The 19,316-nt window shown below is 36.8% G+C and overlaps 1 protein-coding gene across 2 annotated transcripts in view; it reads left to right on the top strand.

The window, feature by feature from the left end:
• TNKS2 (tankyrase 2) overlaps positions 1 to 18,054 on the top strand; it is a 71,905-nt gene extending 53,851 nt beyond the window's left edge. For both annotated transcript variants that reach the window (XM_053583785.1, XM_053583786.1), the window contains 8 exons: positions 1,125 to 1,207; positions 3,765 to 3,885; positions 5,431 to 5,528; positions 6,408 to 6,482; positions 8,506 to 8,611; positions 11,206 to 11,392; positions 14,595 to 14,751; positions 15,869 to 18,054. In XM_053583785.1, coding sequence (XP_053439760.1) covers positions 1,125 to 1,207; positions 3,765 to 3,885; positions 5,431 to 5,528; positions 6,408 to 6,482; positions 8,506 to 8,611; positions 11,206 to 11,392; positions 14,595 to 14,751; positions 15,869 to 15,931 — 890 coding nt within the window. In that variant the 3' untranslated portion in view covers positions 15,932 to 18,054. The remainder of the gene's footprint in view (positions 1 to 1,124; positions 1,208 to 3,764; positions 3,886 to 5,430; positions 5,529 to 6,407; positions 6,483 to 8,505; positions 8,612 to 11,205; positions 11,393 to 14,594; positions 14,752 to 15,868) is intronic.
• Positions 18,055 to 19,316: the final 1,262 nt, after the last annotated feature.

Genomic DNA, 19,316 nt, shown 5'->3' on the forward strand with positions numbered 1-19,316 from the left:
GTTCTGCAAAAATAAATTTTTAGCTAGTATTATAGCTCCGTATTTGGGATGCTAAAAAGTCATTTTTAACCTTAAATACAACTATTAGGGTCAAATTAAATAGCATAACCTTAAAGTTTTAGCCTTTTACTGTTTCCTTCTTTCCTAGTTGAGAGTTGATGACTCTTCCGCTGCTGACCTATTATGTAGATGTTAATCTTTTACTTGTCAAAATTCATCTCACTCTGAAGTAATAGGGAACTTGTTTTCATAAACGTTTTTATGAAGTAGCTTACATCCTGAAAGATAGAAAAATTGATTTTTAAAGATACAGTTAAATATAAAGCTCAAAATTAAAAATAGGTTTTTTAACCCAAGAATGCCCCATTGATTAACTTTTTTAATGTTGAGATTTTATTTCTTCTCTTTATAATTTTGTTTAGAGACAGTCTTGCTCTGTTGCCCAAGCTAAAGTATGGTGGCATGATCACAGCTCAATAAATAACCTTGACCTCCAGGGCTGAAGTGGTTCTCCTACCTCAGACTCCCAAAAGCTAAGACTACATGAGCACACCAGTGCATGCATAGTTTTTTTTTGTACAGATGGTGGTCTCACTGTTTTGTCCAGGCTGGTGTCAAGCACCTGACCTCAGTCAATCTTCCTGCCTCAGGAAGGAAGTGCAGGGATTACAGGCATAAGCCCACCATACCCAGCCTCTCTAATTTTTTTTTTTTTTTTTTTTTTTGAGACACAATCTTACTCTGTCGCCCTGGGTAGAGTACCATGGCATCATAGCTCACGGCAATCTCAAACTCTTGGGCTTGAGCAATTCTCAGTTGCTAAGTCTCCCAAGTAGCTAGGACTACAGGTGTACATTACCACCTCTGGCCTTAGTTTCTATTTTTAGTAGAGATGAGGTGTTGATCTTACTCAGGCTGGTCTCGAACTCCCAGAGTGCTAGGATTACAGACGTGAGCCACTATGCCCTCACCTCTTTCTAATTTTTGATGTTGGGGTTAGGGTAGAGTATTATATATCCTAAGTGGCTAATTAAAATTTTGCTTCTTATAGTAACATAATAAAGCTTTCTTGTTACAGTGTTGAAATACATTATTCTGATGTGAAATTTTGTTCTTTTTCCTAGTTCCAGGAGTAGATTTTAGCATAACTCAATTTGTAAGGAATCTTGGGCTTGAGCACCTAATGGATATATTTGAGAGAGAACAAGTGAGTAGATGACTTGTATTGCTTGGTTTAGTGTTTTATGGAAACTCAAGAAAATTTGAGACTTTCAAATGATCTGAACCATGTGAGCTGTTGAGGGAGATGAAGTTTCTTTTGGGGAGAGGGAGTTAAAGATTTTTTATTTTTAGAGCCTGCAACAGTTGGTTAACAATGCTAGCTAAGCTGGTGCAATCTGAAGGCCATGCCACCTTTCTCTTTAGGCATTCAACTGACAGAATTCCTATAAAACATCAGTGACCAATTGAGATCTGTCTCAATGTGCACGAGGGAAGAGGCCTTTTCTCCACATACTTTTGCCAATAAGATTGTTTCATAGCCAAATGCAAGTCAAACCCAGAACATAGCTAGTAATCTCCAATACCAATGATTCCCTCCCCAACCCCAGCATAGGATGCTGAGGTACAAACCAGAGACTGACTCTTATTATAAGACGTACTTGGCTACACCTCAGTGGAGCAACAATGGTAAGGTGACTGGCAGCACAGATTGGGGACGAGCAGGTCCTGCAACAGGCCTATCTAGAATCGATCAAGTCAGCCCCAGGCTCCTTGGATGAGGAGGTGTTCTTTGAGTCCTACTTCCATGGGGCTAGATAAGAGGACAACTGGTAATAATTCACCATTCCCTGTCCCTCAAATTAAAACATAATAAACCCAGAAAGTCTTACCTTCAAAATCCACCACACTCCCTCATGAGAAACATTCTCTATAGTCATCTCTATGCCAATACCCACTCCGTTCTTTTAATGCCCAGGGCTTCCAGCACCTCTCCCCACCCTTGAGTGGCTCATCCAACACATTTGATACTCCATGACTCATAAAATGACTATTTTTTTTTAAAAATTAAAGTAAAAGCTAGAGTATCAGTAATAGAAGGAGGACCCTCAGTGGATATGCCCCTCTCTCATCCTGTAGAGCCCACCCATTCCTACCCCCTAGGCTGGGAAACCTACAGCAACATTTATCTGTTACTTCTCTGTATTCCCCTTCTCTCTCTCTCTCTCTCTCTCTCTCCTGAGAGAAGGCCAAAGCCCAATAAGGCCCCAGCTGTTTGATCCCACTGTGGGTAGGACAGCTTGACATGCTCAGAACTGTGCCATGGCACCTGACAATCTTGGCAGATAGTCCTGATAGGAAAGGAGGATGCCTTCCAGGGACAGAAGAGGCAAGGGAAAGTGTTTTTTAAGAGACTAAGAATCAGTCACTTGTACTTTGGCTTAATCTTGGAATTTCTAATTAGCACATAATTGACTCTCACGTAGTAATAGTAAAATAGCTTATTAAGCCCTGGAGTTCTGTTATAAAGTACTGTTATGTCAATCCCTACCTATTTTTAAGCCTGATACTTTGCTAGCTACTATGGGAAGATGTTAAATTTTGGCATAGATTTTAGGAATTCAGAGAAGGAAAAGAGCTGAACTGTTCAGGGAAAGTTTCATGAACATGTATTTGTAAATGAAACAGGATTTTAAAGAATGGCTTTAATTGAATAAAGTGGAAGTAATGTATGAGAATATTAGCAGTAAAAGGGCTACTATTTTTTGGGGGGTTAGGGGGGAGGACAGACCCTCAAGCTGTCGCCCTGCATAGAGTGCTCCTGGGCTCAAGCGATTGTCCTGCCTCCACCTCCACCTCCCAAGTAGCTGGGACTATACAGGCACCCGCCACAACGCCCGGCTATTTTTTGGTTGCAGCCGTCATTGTTTGGCAGGCCCAGGCTGTATTTGAACCCACCAGCTCAAGTGGCTGGCACCTTAGCCGCTTGAGCCACAGGCGCCAAGCCTTTTGTTTTTATTTTTTTATAGCGACAGGATCTTACCTTTTTATCCAAGCTGGAGTGCTGTGGCCTGATCATTGCTTTCTGTAACCTCAAATTCCTGGGCTCAAGTGATCTTCCCACCTTAGTATCCCACGTAGCTAGAATTACAGGCACAGGCTACCCAGCTAAATTTTAAATTCTTAATTTCTTTTCTTTCTTTCTTTTTTTTTTTTTTCTTTTTTGTTAAGAGACAGTTCTCACTATGTTACCCAGGTTGATCTTAAACTCTTAGCCTCAAGTGATCCTCAGACTCCCAAAGCACTGGGATTACAGGCATGAACCACCATGCCTGGCCTTAAAAAAGGTACTTTGAACAGTGATGCAGAAGTACCACTTAGCATATTCCAGACTTTGGAGGAGCCACTGAAAGGAATTTTAGAAACAGAGTTGGATGTAAGGTGATGGTGGGAAAGTATTAAGGAAAAGGTAAAATGGTATACCTGAAGGTAGTTAATTTGAAAGTACATTTTTGTTGTGCACTCATTAAGTTCTGCCTGGGTTTTCATGCTAAATGAAAATAATGATATTTTTAGTAGTTCATGATTCAGTTCTGTTTCACTCCAAAGTTTTCATTTTCAGTTAATTTTGTTTTAACAACTGGCTTGCTTTCATTTCTAAGCTGTTTAAAATAATTGAAGTAAATGTATAAAAAGAGAATGCCAATATATGAATGTCTACCAAATGAGTAAGCACTGTAAATAGTTTGATCTTCTTTTGTAAGATCACTTTAGATGTATTAGTTGAGATGGGGCACAAGGAGCTGAAGGAGATTGGAATCAATGCCTATGGACATAGACACAAACTAATTAAAGGAGTTGAGAGACTTATCTCTGGACAACAAGGTATTTCATTTTAATAATAATTGTCATTAGCTGAACAGTTTCTACAAAGGTAGCCCTCAGTGTACTAAATGATAATTTTGAAGTATGTAAGAGGAGCACTTTTTAGGATTTGAGAAACTTGTGATAAGTAGCTGTTGCTCTTAACTATGTGAACCTAAGTAAAATTTCTGGACCATTCAGAATTTGGGGGATAATGTTTTAACTCCTGGTAATTAGGGAGTTGGATGATGTTATTTCAGAAGTTATTTGGCTCTAAAATTTTATGATTCTAAATGGTCTGAAACTTGAGTATCTTATTTCTTATGGTAATATAATAAATAATAACTAGATGTTCAAGTTAGCCTATAAAATAATGTACTGAATCTCTTGTGGCTAAAATTATAAGTTGCTGGAATAAAAATCCTGGAAAACAATAATGTTGGCAACCAAAGGAAATTAAAGCAAAGTCAAATGATATTTTATGTCTCTTTAATGTTGATGCTTAAGGAAAATGCAAATTGCATTATTGGACAGATGTTAATAGTTCCTATGTACCAGATCTAGGTATTAAAATATGAATTGCTTTAAGTGTCACAACCACATTTTAACTTTATTTTAAAGTGCTTATGAGGGAAGTGATTTACTGAGTGGTTAAAAATAATCTTTAATTGATGGTGCTGGCCATCACAACTTGGGTTGAAGAGCTAGGTAGTAAACTTCGTGGACTTCACGTTTCAAGGTGATTTTAAATTAACTGAAGCTATACAAGTATCGGTCATAATTCTTCCTCATATTTACAAAGAACAAAGGGATTAAATGTTGAAAGGGCTGCATAAGTAGTTAAAGTAAAGGAAGTATTTTTGAGAGAGAAAGTATATTACATACTCACTAAGAATAGGAAATGAATGGTTCAGTGCCTGTAGCTCAAGCGGCTATAGTGCCAGTCACCTACACCAGAGCTGGCAGGTTTGAATCCAGCCCAGGCCAGCCAAACAATAGTGACAACTGCAACCAAAAAATAGCCAGGCGTAGTGGCGGGCACCTGTAGTCCCAGCTACTTGGGAGGCTGTGGCAAGAAAATCGCTTAAGCCTAGGAGTTGGAGGTTGCTGTGAGCTGTGATGCCATGGCACTCTACCCAGGGTGACAGCTTGAGGCTTTGTCTCCCAAAAAAAGAAGAAGAAGAGAAAGGTTTTCTGAAATATTCCCTTAAAACTTGTCAGGTAAAAAATGAGGGGTCTAAATACAATGGTGGAAGTCCTGGTTTCAGTACTAGAGCAGGAAAAGGACGTTTAGTAGTGGGGAAAACTGGTGAGAAAAAATGGAAAATGTAATTTACTTAGTAAGTTTCGATGAATCTGCTGTGGTTATATAAAGTGGTAACATTAGAGAAAGGTGAAGTTTACAGAGGAACTCTATAGTTTCAACCTTTCTGTAAATCTAAATTTTTCCAATATAAAAAGTTTTTTAAAAATAATGATAAGCATTAGATAAGTCAGGTGGTTATTTTCAGTTGCTGTTAATTGTTGTATTGACAATTTTTTGTAACTTCAAATTTCATTTCATAGGTCTCAATCCATATTTAACTTTGAACACCTCTGGTAGTGGAACAATTCTCATAGATCTGTCTCCTGATGATAAAGAGTTTCAGTCTGTGGAGGAAGAGGTATGGTCATATACCTTAAGTAAAAATGGAAAAATAGATCAACTGTATGTATTGTTGGTTCAGTTGCTAAAGTTCTTCAGAGTTTCCAGATCTATTTGAATATGTAGTATGGTTTTAAAATTGTCCCTCTTTAACCCTTGGAAAACTCTGGAAGTAAGTATTTAAGATACACTTTCTCAGTAAACCTTAATTCCAGTTACTTGGTTCAGCACTATAGTTAACACTAACACAGGATCCTGTTGGAGAAAAGGTGCTGTCATCCGAAAGAAAATGCTTATGTTCCCTCTCATGAGGTAATTGCAAAGCATTGTATTTCAGACAAGACTCAGAACTTGTGGCTCTATTTATCTAGGAAAATAGATAAATTCCAGGTTCTTTCCAGAGAACTTTCGGATTCTCTGAAATCTTGGGGTAGTCCCCTCCTTATACTCTAAAACCCTTTTCTGTGTGAGTTGAGCATAGAGATAGAAAGTTGAGCATGTGACTTAGTTCTAGAACTCAAGAAACTTCAATTTTCAATGAAATACATATTATGATTTACTAGGCCAAAATCAGAACAAATAAATCATTGTTTTTGTATTTTAATATGTCAAAGTGGTTAGCCTCATATGTTTAGCTTACCTTACATCCTCTTTATTTCTTTTTCTTCCTTTAATTTGCATTAATTTTTACCTATAATATTGTTTCAGGTTGGCAAACAGCTATGTCTAGAAAATAGTACTAATGAATTTATAAAACTCCTATCCTTTGAACAACAAAAGTGTTAAAGCCCATTTTATATTCTCAGAAGTATAATTAAATGAGTCAAGAACCATGTTCCCCAAATCAGAAAAGACATAAAAGCTAATGCACATATATTTCAAATTGTTTTTCCATCAGATGCAAAGTACAGTTCGAGAGCACAGAGATGGAGGTCATGCAGGTGGAATTTTCAACAGATACAATATTCTCAAGGTAATAAATTAGTGAAAATAAAGTTTCCTGAGACCATAGTTTTTGAAACTTGAAGCCATAAGTAACTGTCATAACATATAATGATCTGTCCAGCCTACTGCATCCTTGACTAGATAGCATCAGGGACTATTTTAGGGAAAATTTTATTCTTGAAAGGTTAAGATTCTCAAAATTGCTATACTGTTTTTAGTAATCGATAATGATTCCTGGGCAGCGCCTGTAGCTCAGTGAGTAGGGCGTGGGCCCCATATACCGAGGGTGACAGGTTCAAACCCGCCATGGCCAAACTGCAACAACAAAAAAAAAAGCTGAGTATTGTGACGGGCGCCTGTAGTCCCAGCTACTCGGGAGGCTGAGACAAGAGAATCACCTAAGAGCTGTGACACCACGCCACTCTAAGGAGGGCATTAAAGTGAGACTCTGTCTCTAAAAAAAAAAAAAATAAATGATTCCTTGTTAAACATCTTTAAGTTCAGGGGTTATCTTATGATAAATCATTTTTTAAAATCTTACCTATGACAATTTAAGACACAGTTTGGGCATCCCCAGGCATCATAACTATTTATAAACTTTAGTAGTACTCTCTCTTCATCTTTTCCAAACAACAGTCTTTTAAAAATGTTTTGAGTCATTATGTGACAGTCCTGTCATCTTACTGATTTCAGTTACTCTTCTCAAGACCTTTTCCAATTTTGCTATTTTTTTTTAACTATAGCAGTCAAAACTGCAGACCATATTTAAATAATCATTTTGTATTAATTACATTGAAACACTAAATTATCAATAATTGTAAATTGAGACTATAAATGTAGCAATTGTCTATTTTTTCCGTTTTCATAAATTTAAGCAAGTGTTGTCTTTCTAATATATAATTTTATACTCAGTAGCAGTATCAAATCTTTCAGCTGTATTATTGTTTTAGTATTTCTTGATATGCTATTATGAGTACAATATTTACTAAGACAAACAAGTATCCTATTACACAGGCAAATTTCAGTCAAATCCACTGTGTTTGCAAGCATTAACAAAATGTCTGGAGTTTGTTAAGGGTAAGGACAGGAGAGAGAATGTATTTGATTTCTAGAGCAGTCGGTTATAAGAAAGATACACTGTTTCCTTCCTCTGTAAAGGAAGGAATGAAATAATGAAAATGTTTTCGGTGTGTGATAAAACTTAATGAAAATATTTTCATAATACTTAATGATAATATTTTCATAATACTTAATGAAAATATTTTCAGTGATAAAACAGGGTTTTTGTGTTATACATAAATTAAATGCATTTATGCCGATAACAGTCCTTGATTATGTCTGTGGAAATATTTTCAGTTATTTGAGCCAGGACTAAAACCACCAGCTTCCAAGTTTGCTCTGGGGACCAGCAGGGGGCTGTAGCACCTTTAAACATAGCTGAGAAACAGTGCTAGGATTATGAAATTTTACCCTAGAAATAATCCTAATGAGACCAGCATTATCTTTCAATCGTCAGACAAAAATTTTAGGAATTGGAGGACAGAGGGAATAATGGGGGAGGGGGGTGAAGAATCTTTATTATATTTAAATTATTAAATATTGTGTTTTAATATTTTTCATTAAAAACAAGTTAAGATGGTACTTTGAGCCAGATAAAATGGTAGAAAAAAAGATATTATTCTCTTTCTAATATTTATATATAAAACTTGTGAACTTAGCATGTCTGATTTAGAGGTGTTTGGGTAATTGTAAATGAGTGAGAATAGAAGTAGTTTAATCAATTAACAGTATGCTTGACCTTCGCATATGGCTACATGTAGCTTTTTTTCCCCCTTTGAAGTTTTTTATTTCCAAAATGTAGCTAAACTTCCAACTTTATGGTTGGGACAAAGTATTTTTAGTTAGCTAAAATAATACATTTTACTTTTCAGAAAAAGTTTTGCCTTCTTTCTGACTAAATATATGTCTCAGAGGCTTTTGGTTAAGATGAAGAAGTAGGTAAGTAACTATTAAGACCTAACAATTTGATTTTTCTGATTCATTTTTTATAGATTCAGAAGGTTTGTAACAAGAAACTATGGGAAAGATATACCCACCGGAGAAAAGAAGTTTCTGAAGAAAACCACAACCATGCAAATGAAAGAATGCTATTTCATGGTAAGATTCCTCTTCCTTATCTCTACCACTGTTTTTCTCCACATTAGGATAGAAGGTTTTTTGTTTGGTTTTTTTTTTGGTCAAATATGAAATAATAATGAATCTCTGTGTATGTGTGTACAGACATGCATAAATGAATAGATAGTTGTGGGATTTTTATTTTTGTTTTTGAGACAGTCTCACTCCTGCCACCTCAGGTAAGAGTGCTGTGATATCACAGCTCACAGTAACCTCAAACTCTTAGGCTCAGGCAATCCTACCTCAGCCTCTCAACACCCATTTAATTTTTCTATTTTTTGTATAGATAGAGGTTTCACTCTTGCTTAGGCTGGTCTTAAATCCTGAGCTCAAGCAGTCCACCCACCTCGTCCTCCCAGAGTGCTAGGACTATAGATGTGAACCACCGTGCCTGGCCATTTTTTTTTGTTGTTTTTTTAAGGCAAAGGCTCGTTCTTGACAGGCTACTGTGCAGTGGCATCATCATAATTCACTGCAACCTCAAGCTCCTAGGCGTAAGCAATCCTCCTACCTCAGCCTCCAGAGTAGCGTGGGACTATAGGCGTGGCACCACCATGCTGGGTTAGTTTTTCTTTTTCTTTCTTTTTTTTTTTTTTTTTTTAAGAGAGTCCCATTTTATCACCTTCAGTAGTGTGCCATGGTGTCACAGCTCACAGCAACCTCCAACTCCTGGGCTTAGGCAATTCTCTTGCCTCAGCCTTCCAAGTAACTGAGGCTACAGGCGCCCACCAGAACACCCGGCTATTTTTTTGTTGCAGTTTGGTCAGGGCCAGGCTCGAACCTGCCACCCTGGGTATATGGGGCCAGAGCCCTACCTACTGAGCCACAAGCACCACCCCGGGCTAGTTTTTCTATTTTTTGTCAAAATGGGGTCTCTTGCTTTATCAGGCCATGACCTATATATTCTTTATGTTGTTTTTATAAATAAACCTAGTATTTCTATAAATTTTATATTCATATTTTCCATTCCTTTTGAATTTGCATAATTTTATGATGACTGGTTGATAAATATAATTACCATAATGAAAAAATAGGAAAATAGGGTGGCTCCTGTGGCTCAAGGAGTAGGGCGCCGGTCCCATATGCTGGAGGTGGCGGATTCAAACCCAGCCCTGGCCAAAGAAAAAATAGGAAAATAAGAATGTTAACAATTTATGTTTTCATTTTGTCTTTACATAGTAGATTTTGTTGATTAAAATCACTTTATGAAATTGTTTCACCTCATTGATTAAATTAAAATTAAGGTGAGACATGGAGGATTACCTCAAAAGTACATATACATCCTATTCTGACTTTGATACTGAGTGTTTATACCACATTAAACTTAACTGTTCAAAGAACCATTATTATTAACCTATGGAAGTTTCTGATAACTCTTGTTGAATTGAAAACGTCATTATTTATCATTCTTGAAATTTTCAGTTTTCATGTCACGAGCTGACAGGTGTTGATTTCAAATTTTACTAAAGTTAAATATAGATATTCATGTAATATTTATCAGGCACATTATCCATAGTAGCGCCAGTCTGTTCCTTTGTCCTTGATTGCAGAAAACTTTTAGAAACTACAAACTTCTATAAAACACAATACTTAAATTTTAGAGACCCCTGGAAGAATGGCCACAGTAGAGTGGATTCATGTGCAGTATGTAAATGGTACCTCTTATTCTGAAAACCTAAAAAAAGCATGATAATCTCTTGGCAGAGAGCATAACACATGCATATACACATATGTTATTACATAGCATGATACGTACATATGTATTAGCTTATGATGTTTATAATGAGTGAGCTTTCTGATTTATAATATATATAAATGGTTTTGGTTTTTCCAAATTAATTTAAAATGTCATTGTATTCATCTCTAGTTCTATAAGGTGAAATTCAGTATATTTTCCTATTCTTTTGTAAACAGGAACACTTATCTTGATGAATCAGTTAGCTATGTTATTTTGGCTTTTTCCATCTTCCCATTCTGATGCCATTTCCTTCCTGGTCTGATTCCCACACTCAGTACCTCCTCTTTGGCTAAGCACCCCCTTACAAGGAAGGAGGAAAAGAAAATAATCAGGGAAAAAGAGAAAGTACCGTATTTGCAGGTGGAATCTTGTATAGCAGGTGATAGAAGAGAAGAGGAAGAATAGAAGAGAAAAGATAAAAAGATGAGGATAAGAATGTAAAAGTCTATTTCGGACACTTTTGATATCTAGAAAAAGTACACAGGCATGGTGGGCATTACTGTAAAACCTAATTATATTCAGCTTTTCTATCTGAAGGGAATTAAGAGACTCTTGGTTCTAGAATTATATGATTGGTATGTGGAATTTGATAACTCTGATATTTCAAGTCATCCGTTTTTCTAGTCCAATCTGTATCCTTTTTTTGGCATCTGAACCACCACCTTATTACAAACATGAATTGGGAAACAATTCTTTATTCTAAAATAGTAGAAAAATAAAATTAAGTAGTGAGCTGGTGGTACTGTATGTTTAAGAATTCAACTTCTGAGAGGCTTTCATCTTTACTTTTTCTTCTAAGATAAATGTTAAACTGTTACCCATCTAAATGTATTTTCAGGGTCTCCCTTTGTGAATGCAATTATCCACAAAGGCTTTGATGAAAGGCATGCATACATAGGTGGCATGTTTGGAGCTGGGATTTATTTTGCTGAAAACTCTTCCAAAAGCAATCAATATGTATATGGAATTGGAGGAGGTACTGGTTGTCCAGTTCACAAAGACAGATCTTGTTACATTTGCCACAGGTAAGAAATCACATGCTGTCGTTTCTGGTTGGAAATGAGGAATTTCCATATTTGAGAAATTCTGAGGAGGGGCATTATGTGGACAACTTTAAGAATGCATGTTTTAGGTTGTTTTTGGCCCTCTCACCAATTATAATAATGGCTAACATTAAATGGCTATGTCATGATTCTAGGCATTGGACCCGTTTAATTCATTTAATCCTAAGAATGGCCTGGTAAGGTACTGAATAGAGGCTCCGCACCTGTGGCTCAAGCGGCTAAGGCACCAGCCACATAACACCTGAGCTGGCAGGTTCAAATCCAGCCCAGGCCTGCCAAACAACAACTAAAAATATGGCCAGGTGTTGTGGCAGGCACCTGTAATCCCAGCTACTTGGGAGGCGGAGGCAAGAGAATCGCCTGAGCCCAAGAGTTGGAGGTTGCTGTGAGCTGTTATGCCACGGCACTCTACCCAGGGTGAAAGCTTGAGACTCTTTCTCAAAAAAAAAAAAAAAAAAAAAAATACTGAGTTGAAAATAACATTGGACAGGAAAGAGACTTTATTATAGCCCTTGAATATTATATTATAGGACTCTTTAAAAATCTAGTTTTCAAATGCTAAAATGGCATTTTTGCCAAGTATAAACGTTTTATGGTAGTGCCTAAGGAAGTCTCTCTTCCACTGCAGTATGATCCTAATCCTCAGTTTGTAGTATTACTATCATTGGAAGAGTTGTAATTAAAATCCATCAATCCCTTTAGAAAGCAAATAATTATTGAATAACTACTTTGCACCTTTTTCTCCCCACTTTTAATTATCTCTTCTAGCTCTCTAGTTAAAATCATTCAAGTAACATAGTCCTAATTTCTAAATTCCTGATAGGCAAAAAAATCTGCTATTTAAAAAATCAAGTAAGATCAATTATGAGATGTATTCCATAGGGCATTGCTTACAAAGATCTAGAGCAGTAACTATCAAACATTACTATGCATCAGAATCACTTAAAGGGTGAGTTTAAAACAAGATTTCTAGGCCCTACATCCTGAATTGCTGATTTAGTAAGTCTAGTTGGGCCCTAGAACTGGAATTTCTACAGAATTCCCAGGTATGGTGAATGCTTCTGATCATTGATCTAGGAAAAAACCCCAGAGCAGGCTCAGTGCCTGTGGTTCAAGTGGCTAAGGCGCCACCCACATACACCAGAGCTGGTGGGTTCAAATCCAGTCTGGGGCCCGCCAAACAACGACAGCTGCAACCAAAAAATAGCCAGCATTGTGGCAGGCACCTGTAGTCCCAGCTACTTGGAAGGCAGAGACAGGAGATTCACTTGAGCCCAGGAGTTGGAGGTTGCTGAACTGTGATGCCAGGGCACTCTACCCAGAGCTACAACTTGAGGCTCTGTCTCAAAAAAAACCCTGAAGCAGTACTTTGCATCTTGACAGCACATTGGAATCACCTGAGGAGCTTTACATTGTACCTCATGATTGCATTATTGTACACAGCTATGATTTAATTAAAAAAAAAAACAAACAAAACTAATGACTGTCTCACCCTCAAGATATTCTTGCTTAATTGGTCTAGGGATGGTCTCAGCATTTAGGATTTTTTTATAGCTTCCTGGCTAATTTCAAAAGGCTGTTAAGCTGAAGGATGGCAGTCCTGAAAAGAAACAGGGTCTGGTTTTGTGTTTGTTTTGTTCTTGTTGTTGTTTCCCCCTAAATTTCGACTCACATAGGTGTTACACAGTAGATTCTCCTCATTATGGTCTTCTGCCCACTTCTGTTTTAGACATAAATTGTACTGGTTAGGAAGCTTATAATTTGCTGAGATTCTGTAAGTTGAATGTTACTGTTTTTACTTGTCATATATAGTCTGAAAACTAAATCGTTCTTATTATTAGTAATGAGCAATATTGTAATCTCTCTTTTCTTTGGAAAATAGAACTATCACGTGGTCCTCAAATCTCCTATTCTCTTTTAGAAAAAGAGTAATAATGAAGTAATACTAAAAGGTTCTTTGAAACTAAGAAAAGCCAATCACATGCTGGGGGGGGCAAGGATAGTAATCTTTTAAAAAGGTGGTAAGGGCTTAGCACCTATAGCTCAGTGGCTAGGGCACCAGCCACATAACACCGGAGCTGGCTGGTTTGAACCTGGCCCGGGCCTGCCAAACAACAATGACAACTACAACAAAAACATAGCCAGGTGTTGTGGCGGGCGCCTGTGGTCCCAGCTATTTGGGACACAGAAGAGAGGCAAGAGAATCACTTAAAGCCTAAGAGTTTGAGGTTGCTGTGAGCTGTAACACCACAGCACTCTACCAAGGGCTACATGGTGAGACTCTGTCTCAAAAAAATAAATAAAAAGAAAATAAAAGGGTGGTAAGGGGAGACCTATCTGAAGAAGTAACATTTTACCTAAAACCTGAAAACTGCATGGGTGTCAGCCTGTAGAAGATTGGTAGAATAGATACTGTTCTGATGATGGAGGAAATTATATGGCTGAAGGTAATGACATAAGGAAATTGGCCTTGGTGGGGAAAAAAAGAAATTAATGTGCCTGGGTCATAATGAACATAAAATAAGATTAGAGAAATTGGAGCCATTGTAAGGAATTTAGGTTTTCTTACAAGTATAGTGAGCAGCCTCTAAAAGGTTTTAAGCAGAAAAGTGGCATGGTCTGATTTATGTTTGGTTTGTTAAATCACTGCTTGCTTGGATAGAAAATGGTTTGGGCAGGAATTAGAGTAGAAACATGAAGACTGGTTGGAAAGCCGTTGTAATAACCCAGGTGAAAATTTTGGTGACTTGGAATTAATAGTGGTAGTAGAATTAAGAAAAGGGAATGGATTTCAAATGTATTTTGAAGTTGGAGTCAACTGGACTTGCTTGAGTTGGTGTCCAACTTTGCAAGCCACTTAATAAAAAGGCAATTATTTATGGTTTTGCTAATGTACAAACAAAATGGTAAAATATACATCTCTATATAAAGTTACTACATTTTTCAAGTTTTATTGTTAAAATAAGGAATTAAATAAATTGATATTCTTTTATTAATAAGAATAAAAGACATTCTTTCAAAGTTCTTTTAAGGGTGAAATGATAAAAACAATTATTAGTGTTTATATATAAATGCATCTAAAGAACTATGCAGCGTCCACAGATTGGCTTATTTTGTGTGTCATATTAGTCTTCAGGGTGATCTTTTCCTTTTCCTGTTACAGACAGCTGCTCTTTTGCCGAGTAACCTTGGGAAAGTCTTTCCTGCAGTTCAGTGCAATGAAAATGGCACATTCTCCTCCAGGTCATCACTCAGTCACTGGTCGGCCCAGTGTAAATGGCCTAGCATTAGCTGAGTATGTTATTTACAGAGGAGAACAGGTAATTCAGTTTTTTTTGTTTGTTTTTGGCGGGGGGGGGGGGTTTGCAGTTTTTGGCCTGGGCTGGGTTTGAACCCACCACCTCTGGTATATGGGGCCAGCACCCTACTCCTTTGAGCCACAGGGGCCGCCTGGTAATTCAGTTTTATTTGTTCAACTTCAGAAATGCTATAGAACCATGATTTAACTTTTGCTAATCTCTTGAATTGATTAATCTCATATTGCCTTAAGAAATTGGGTTGTTGTTTTTTTTTTTTTTCGGGGAGGTGCCTGTGGCTCAAGGAGTAGGGCGCCTGTCCCATATGCCAGAGGTGGCAGGTTCAAACCTAGCCCCGGCCAAAAAAAAAAAAGAAATTGGGTTTTTTTAACTTTTATTTGGAAATAATTTCATGGAGAAATTCATTGTTGTCTAAAAATAATAGAAATAATTTTAGACTTTGCAACTTAAAAGTTGTAAAAAAAAAATTTCCTTATACCCTTTATCTGGATTTCTTAAATGTTAACATTGTATCATTCTCACTCTCCCCTTTTGCACTTGGGCATGTGTGTACATATTTTTCTGTGATCTATTTGAGAGTAAGTAGCAGGTGTATCCCTTTACCCTTGAATAGTTGGTGGTATATATTTCCTAAAAATAAGAACATTCTCTTAAAATTACCAAAATTAGGAAAATATCATTGATCAATTATATCTAACCTACAAGTCTTATTCAAATTTTACCAATTGTGCTGGATCATTTTTTTTTTAATCTTTGATGTCATCAGAATCCTTTATTTGATAGTTAACCTGTAGCAAAGTAGTATATAATTCTCTCCTGCTCACAGATTGAGTGAAAAGCAGTTCTAGAGCAGTGTTCTGAACTAAGGGTAGATATCAGAATCACTTCAGGTATTAAAACCAAACAAATGTACTTATTATTCATTCCAGATCTGCTGATTGAAAATCTAAAGGATTAGAGTCAAAGTAAGGATGTTTTACAAAATAGCCCCTAGATGATTCTGATCCACAACACTAATTTAGAACTTCTTTTCCTAAAGATTAGAAATCCTTTTGGAAAGTCTCTTTATCTTCCAAGAAAATTTGCATACTGATACTTGATTTTAATCTTTCTCTTCCAGGCTTATCCTGAATATTTAATTACTTATCAGATTGTGAGGCCTGAAGGTATGGTCGATGGATAAATAATTGTTTTGCAAAGCTAATTCCACTGAACCTAAAATCATGGAAGGAGCTCGCAGCCTCTAGGATTTACTTCTTTGCTGAAAAAGATCATCCCACAGGTCCATAGCAAAAGGATTAAAAAATGTGAAAGAATTTTAACATTCTGACTTGATAAAGCTTTAATAATGTACAGTGTTTTCTAAATATTTCCTGTTTTTCAGCACTTTAACAGATGCCATTCCAGGTTAAACTGGGTTTGTCTGTACTAAATTATAAACAGAGTTAATTAACTTGAACCTTTTATACGTTATGCATTGATTCTGACAGAAACTGTAATGCCCTCAACAGAACTCATTTTACTAATACAGTACTGTGTTCTTTAAAACACAGCATTTACACTGAATACAATTTCATTTGTAAAACTGTAAATAAGAGCTTTTGTACTAGCCCAATATTTATTTACATTGCTTTGTATTATAAATCTACTGTTTTAGAACTGCAGCGGTTTACAGAATTTTTTTCATATTGCTCACCTGTACTTCATCTTGCATTTTCATAATTGAGTGATTTTTGCATTTGATTCCAGAGGCTATGTTGAGTTATTAGCAGAAACTTAGTTAGGAAAGATTGATTTATCACATTTAAGTTGCTGATGGAAGCTTTTGTCTGTCACTAGAAATCTTTCTCATTTAAGAACTTATTTTATGCATACTCTGGGGATTTAATTTGTGATATCTTTGTATGTATAAGGCACACATTCCAAAGAGTTCTAACTATGGTAGGTCCTTGTTACTCAAGAAGCTTCTTCACTGGCTTAACTCTAAATTTCACATTGGAAAATTTTCTGTGATTCTGTGAAAATTAGAGCAAGTGCTCATATTTTTTAGAGGGGCAAAATCCTGCTACTGAACAATTATGCTATTCTTTTCATGAATATAAATAGGAAGTTAAATTTCAGAGTTAGGAAGGGTAATTCTAGGTAGTTTCCCAGTCAGATTTTCTCAGTCTTCTCCTGGCCTCCTGAATGGGCAAATGCAATGAGGCGGGTGCTTCCTGCTCCTGGGTTACCTCTCCATGACATTATCCCCAGTTGGCAATCTGGTTCCAGTTGAACACCATATGGTTGCCAAGCCTATGTTCAGTTTGGCAGCTGTAGAGGGAAATGCTATCCCATAAAATGCCATTCCTGACTATTTTCTAATATAAACCTCTTCCAGGAAGCATGCCCAAGCATCTTGGTACAGAGCTATACATACATTATGGCTTGGCAATCTATTTTATTTGTTGGTTCTATCTCCCTCTAAAATCAAGGAAAGATTTTTATCCATTTAATGAGAACATTCCCCCTCAGCTGTGTACCTACCAGTTTACTTTTGTTTTACATTTTATTCAGTCTCTAATTAACTGGCCCTTTGCAGTAACTTGTATATAAAATGCTAGGAAATAATGTTTCTTGTCCTGAGTAAGAGTTAATCAGGGTAAATCCACATCTGGAGTTGTTTCTATGATGTAAATTGTGATCATTATTTAAGACATCAAATCATGACCTTGAAGTGCTTTTATATAGCTCTCTAGTAATTGCAGATATGATGGTCCTAAAGTCATTTCTTGGAACACAAATGAAGAATGCCAAACTTTATATAAATTTTTCAGATTCTCTTAGCTTCCAGTTTTTACAATTAGAAGATAATGAGATAAATTAATGGAGTTTATATTTACATACTTTTCTCTCAACATGTAGCCCATATAACTCACCCTATGAGTGAATCTGGAATTGCTTGTCTTGTAAAATCATTGTGGTCTATGAGTTTATGATATTTTGAACTTCGTTATTTCATCTAATCCATTGCTTAATTACTGTTTTTCCACGAATGATTATACTGTGGTTAATATGTTAGCATGGCAGTATTCTCAGATAGTTCTTTGTTTGTTGGGAGGTTGGGGTTTGGGGGTGCGGAGTTAGTACTTTGCATGGAATATCTTACTTTATAACAATGAAATTGCTTTTTCTTTTGTGATTGTTTTTTGAGGTGAAATTTAACTTTTTGTGTGAGTAGTACTATTATACCTATATTGAGTGTCTGTCTTGTACTGTATCACATTCCATACCTTTGTTTAATTCTTAATAAACTGTTCACTTGTTTTCCTTGGTAGATGGTAATTTACTGGAATAGTATAAATGTGTTGAATGGTCTTTGAGAAAATAGAATAAGATTACAATAAACCACAATTACAGGAAAACGAAGTAGTTCTGAGTTTAATAGTGATAAAGAGCGCAGCTTAAAGATTGAAATACTGAATGTTGCAGCCATACTTACTCAGATGATTTATGGTAAATGCAGCTATAAGATGTTTTTAACATTTAGTCCATGTGGGCGGCGTCTGTGGCTCAGTGGGTAGGGCACCGGCTCCATATACCAAGGGTGGTGGATTCTTTTTTTTTTACTATTTTTTTGTAGAGACAGAGTCTCACTGTACAGCCCTCTGGTAGAGTGCCGTGGCATCACACGGCTCAGAGCAACCTCTAACTCTTGGGCTTACGCGATTCTCTTGCCTCGGCCTCCTGAGCAGCTAGGACTACAGGCGCCTGCCACAACAAGGATGGTGGATTCTAATCCAGCCCCGACCGAACTGCCACAAAAAATAGCCGGGTGTTGTGGTGGGCACCTGTAGTCCCAGCTACTCGGGAGGCTGAGGCAAGAGAGTTGCCTAAGCCCAGGAGTTGGAGGTTGCTGTGAGCTGTGACACTACGGCACTCTACTGAGGGCGATAAAGTGTGTCTCAAAAAATACCAAAACATTTAGTCCATGCAACATAACTTCAGCAAACCTCAATACTCATTCCTGGAAAATCATTCTTCTCATCTTATAAATAGGAGTGTATTTTTATTTCTGTGTCATACGAAAACTTAAGTTTCTAAATCTCAAAGCTAGTAGTGTTTATCATGATCACTCTTAGAAGAAAGTATAGTAGTCTACATGTATTAGATTTCAGTATGCTAAGATTCCTGTGTGTGATCAATTCTCTAGTTCCCATATTAAGAAAATAATGGTGCAAATAATCTATAAGTCATTTAGCTTTGAATTATATTTCAGCAGCTTTATCTTCCTGCCTCATTTGGGGATAATATTACAGTGTTTGCTGTTTCAAGTATGCATGCCAGTCTCAGTGTGTGATGTGACCCAGTTGTTTGCAGGTTGATGAGGCAAGAAAACGTAAATAAATTCCCAAAGCTCTTACGATTAGTACTCCTGATTGCTTTTACCTACTGTCCTGTCCTATTAGAGGACTAGGGTAACAGAGGAAGTGTTGGTACCCATTTTTCAATGGGAGAACTCTCAGATTTCTATAGTTAGACTATTTATGATACCACGTTTTACTGTCTCTTGAATTTTCATTCCTCCT

The sequence above is a fragment of the Nycticebus coucang genome, chromosome 3 (genome assembly GCF_027406575.1).
Source record: "Nycticebus coucang isolate mNycCou1 chromosome 3, mNycCou1.pri, whole genome shotgun sequence".
Lineage (NCBI taxonomy): Eukaryota > Metazoa > Chordata > Mammalia > Primates > Lorisidae > Nycticebus > Nycticebus coucang.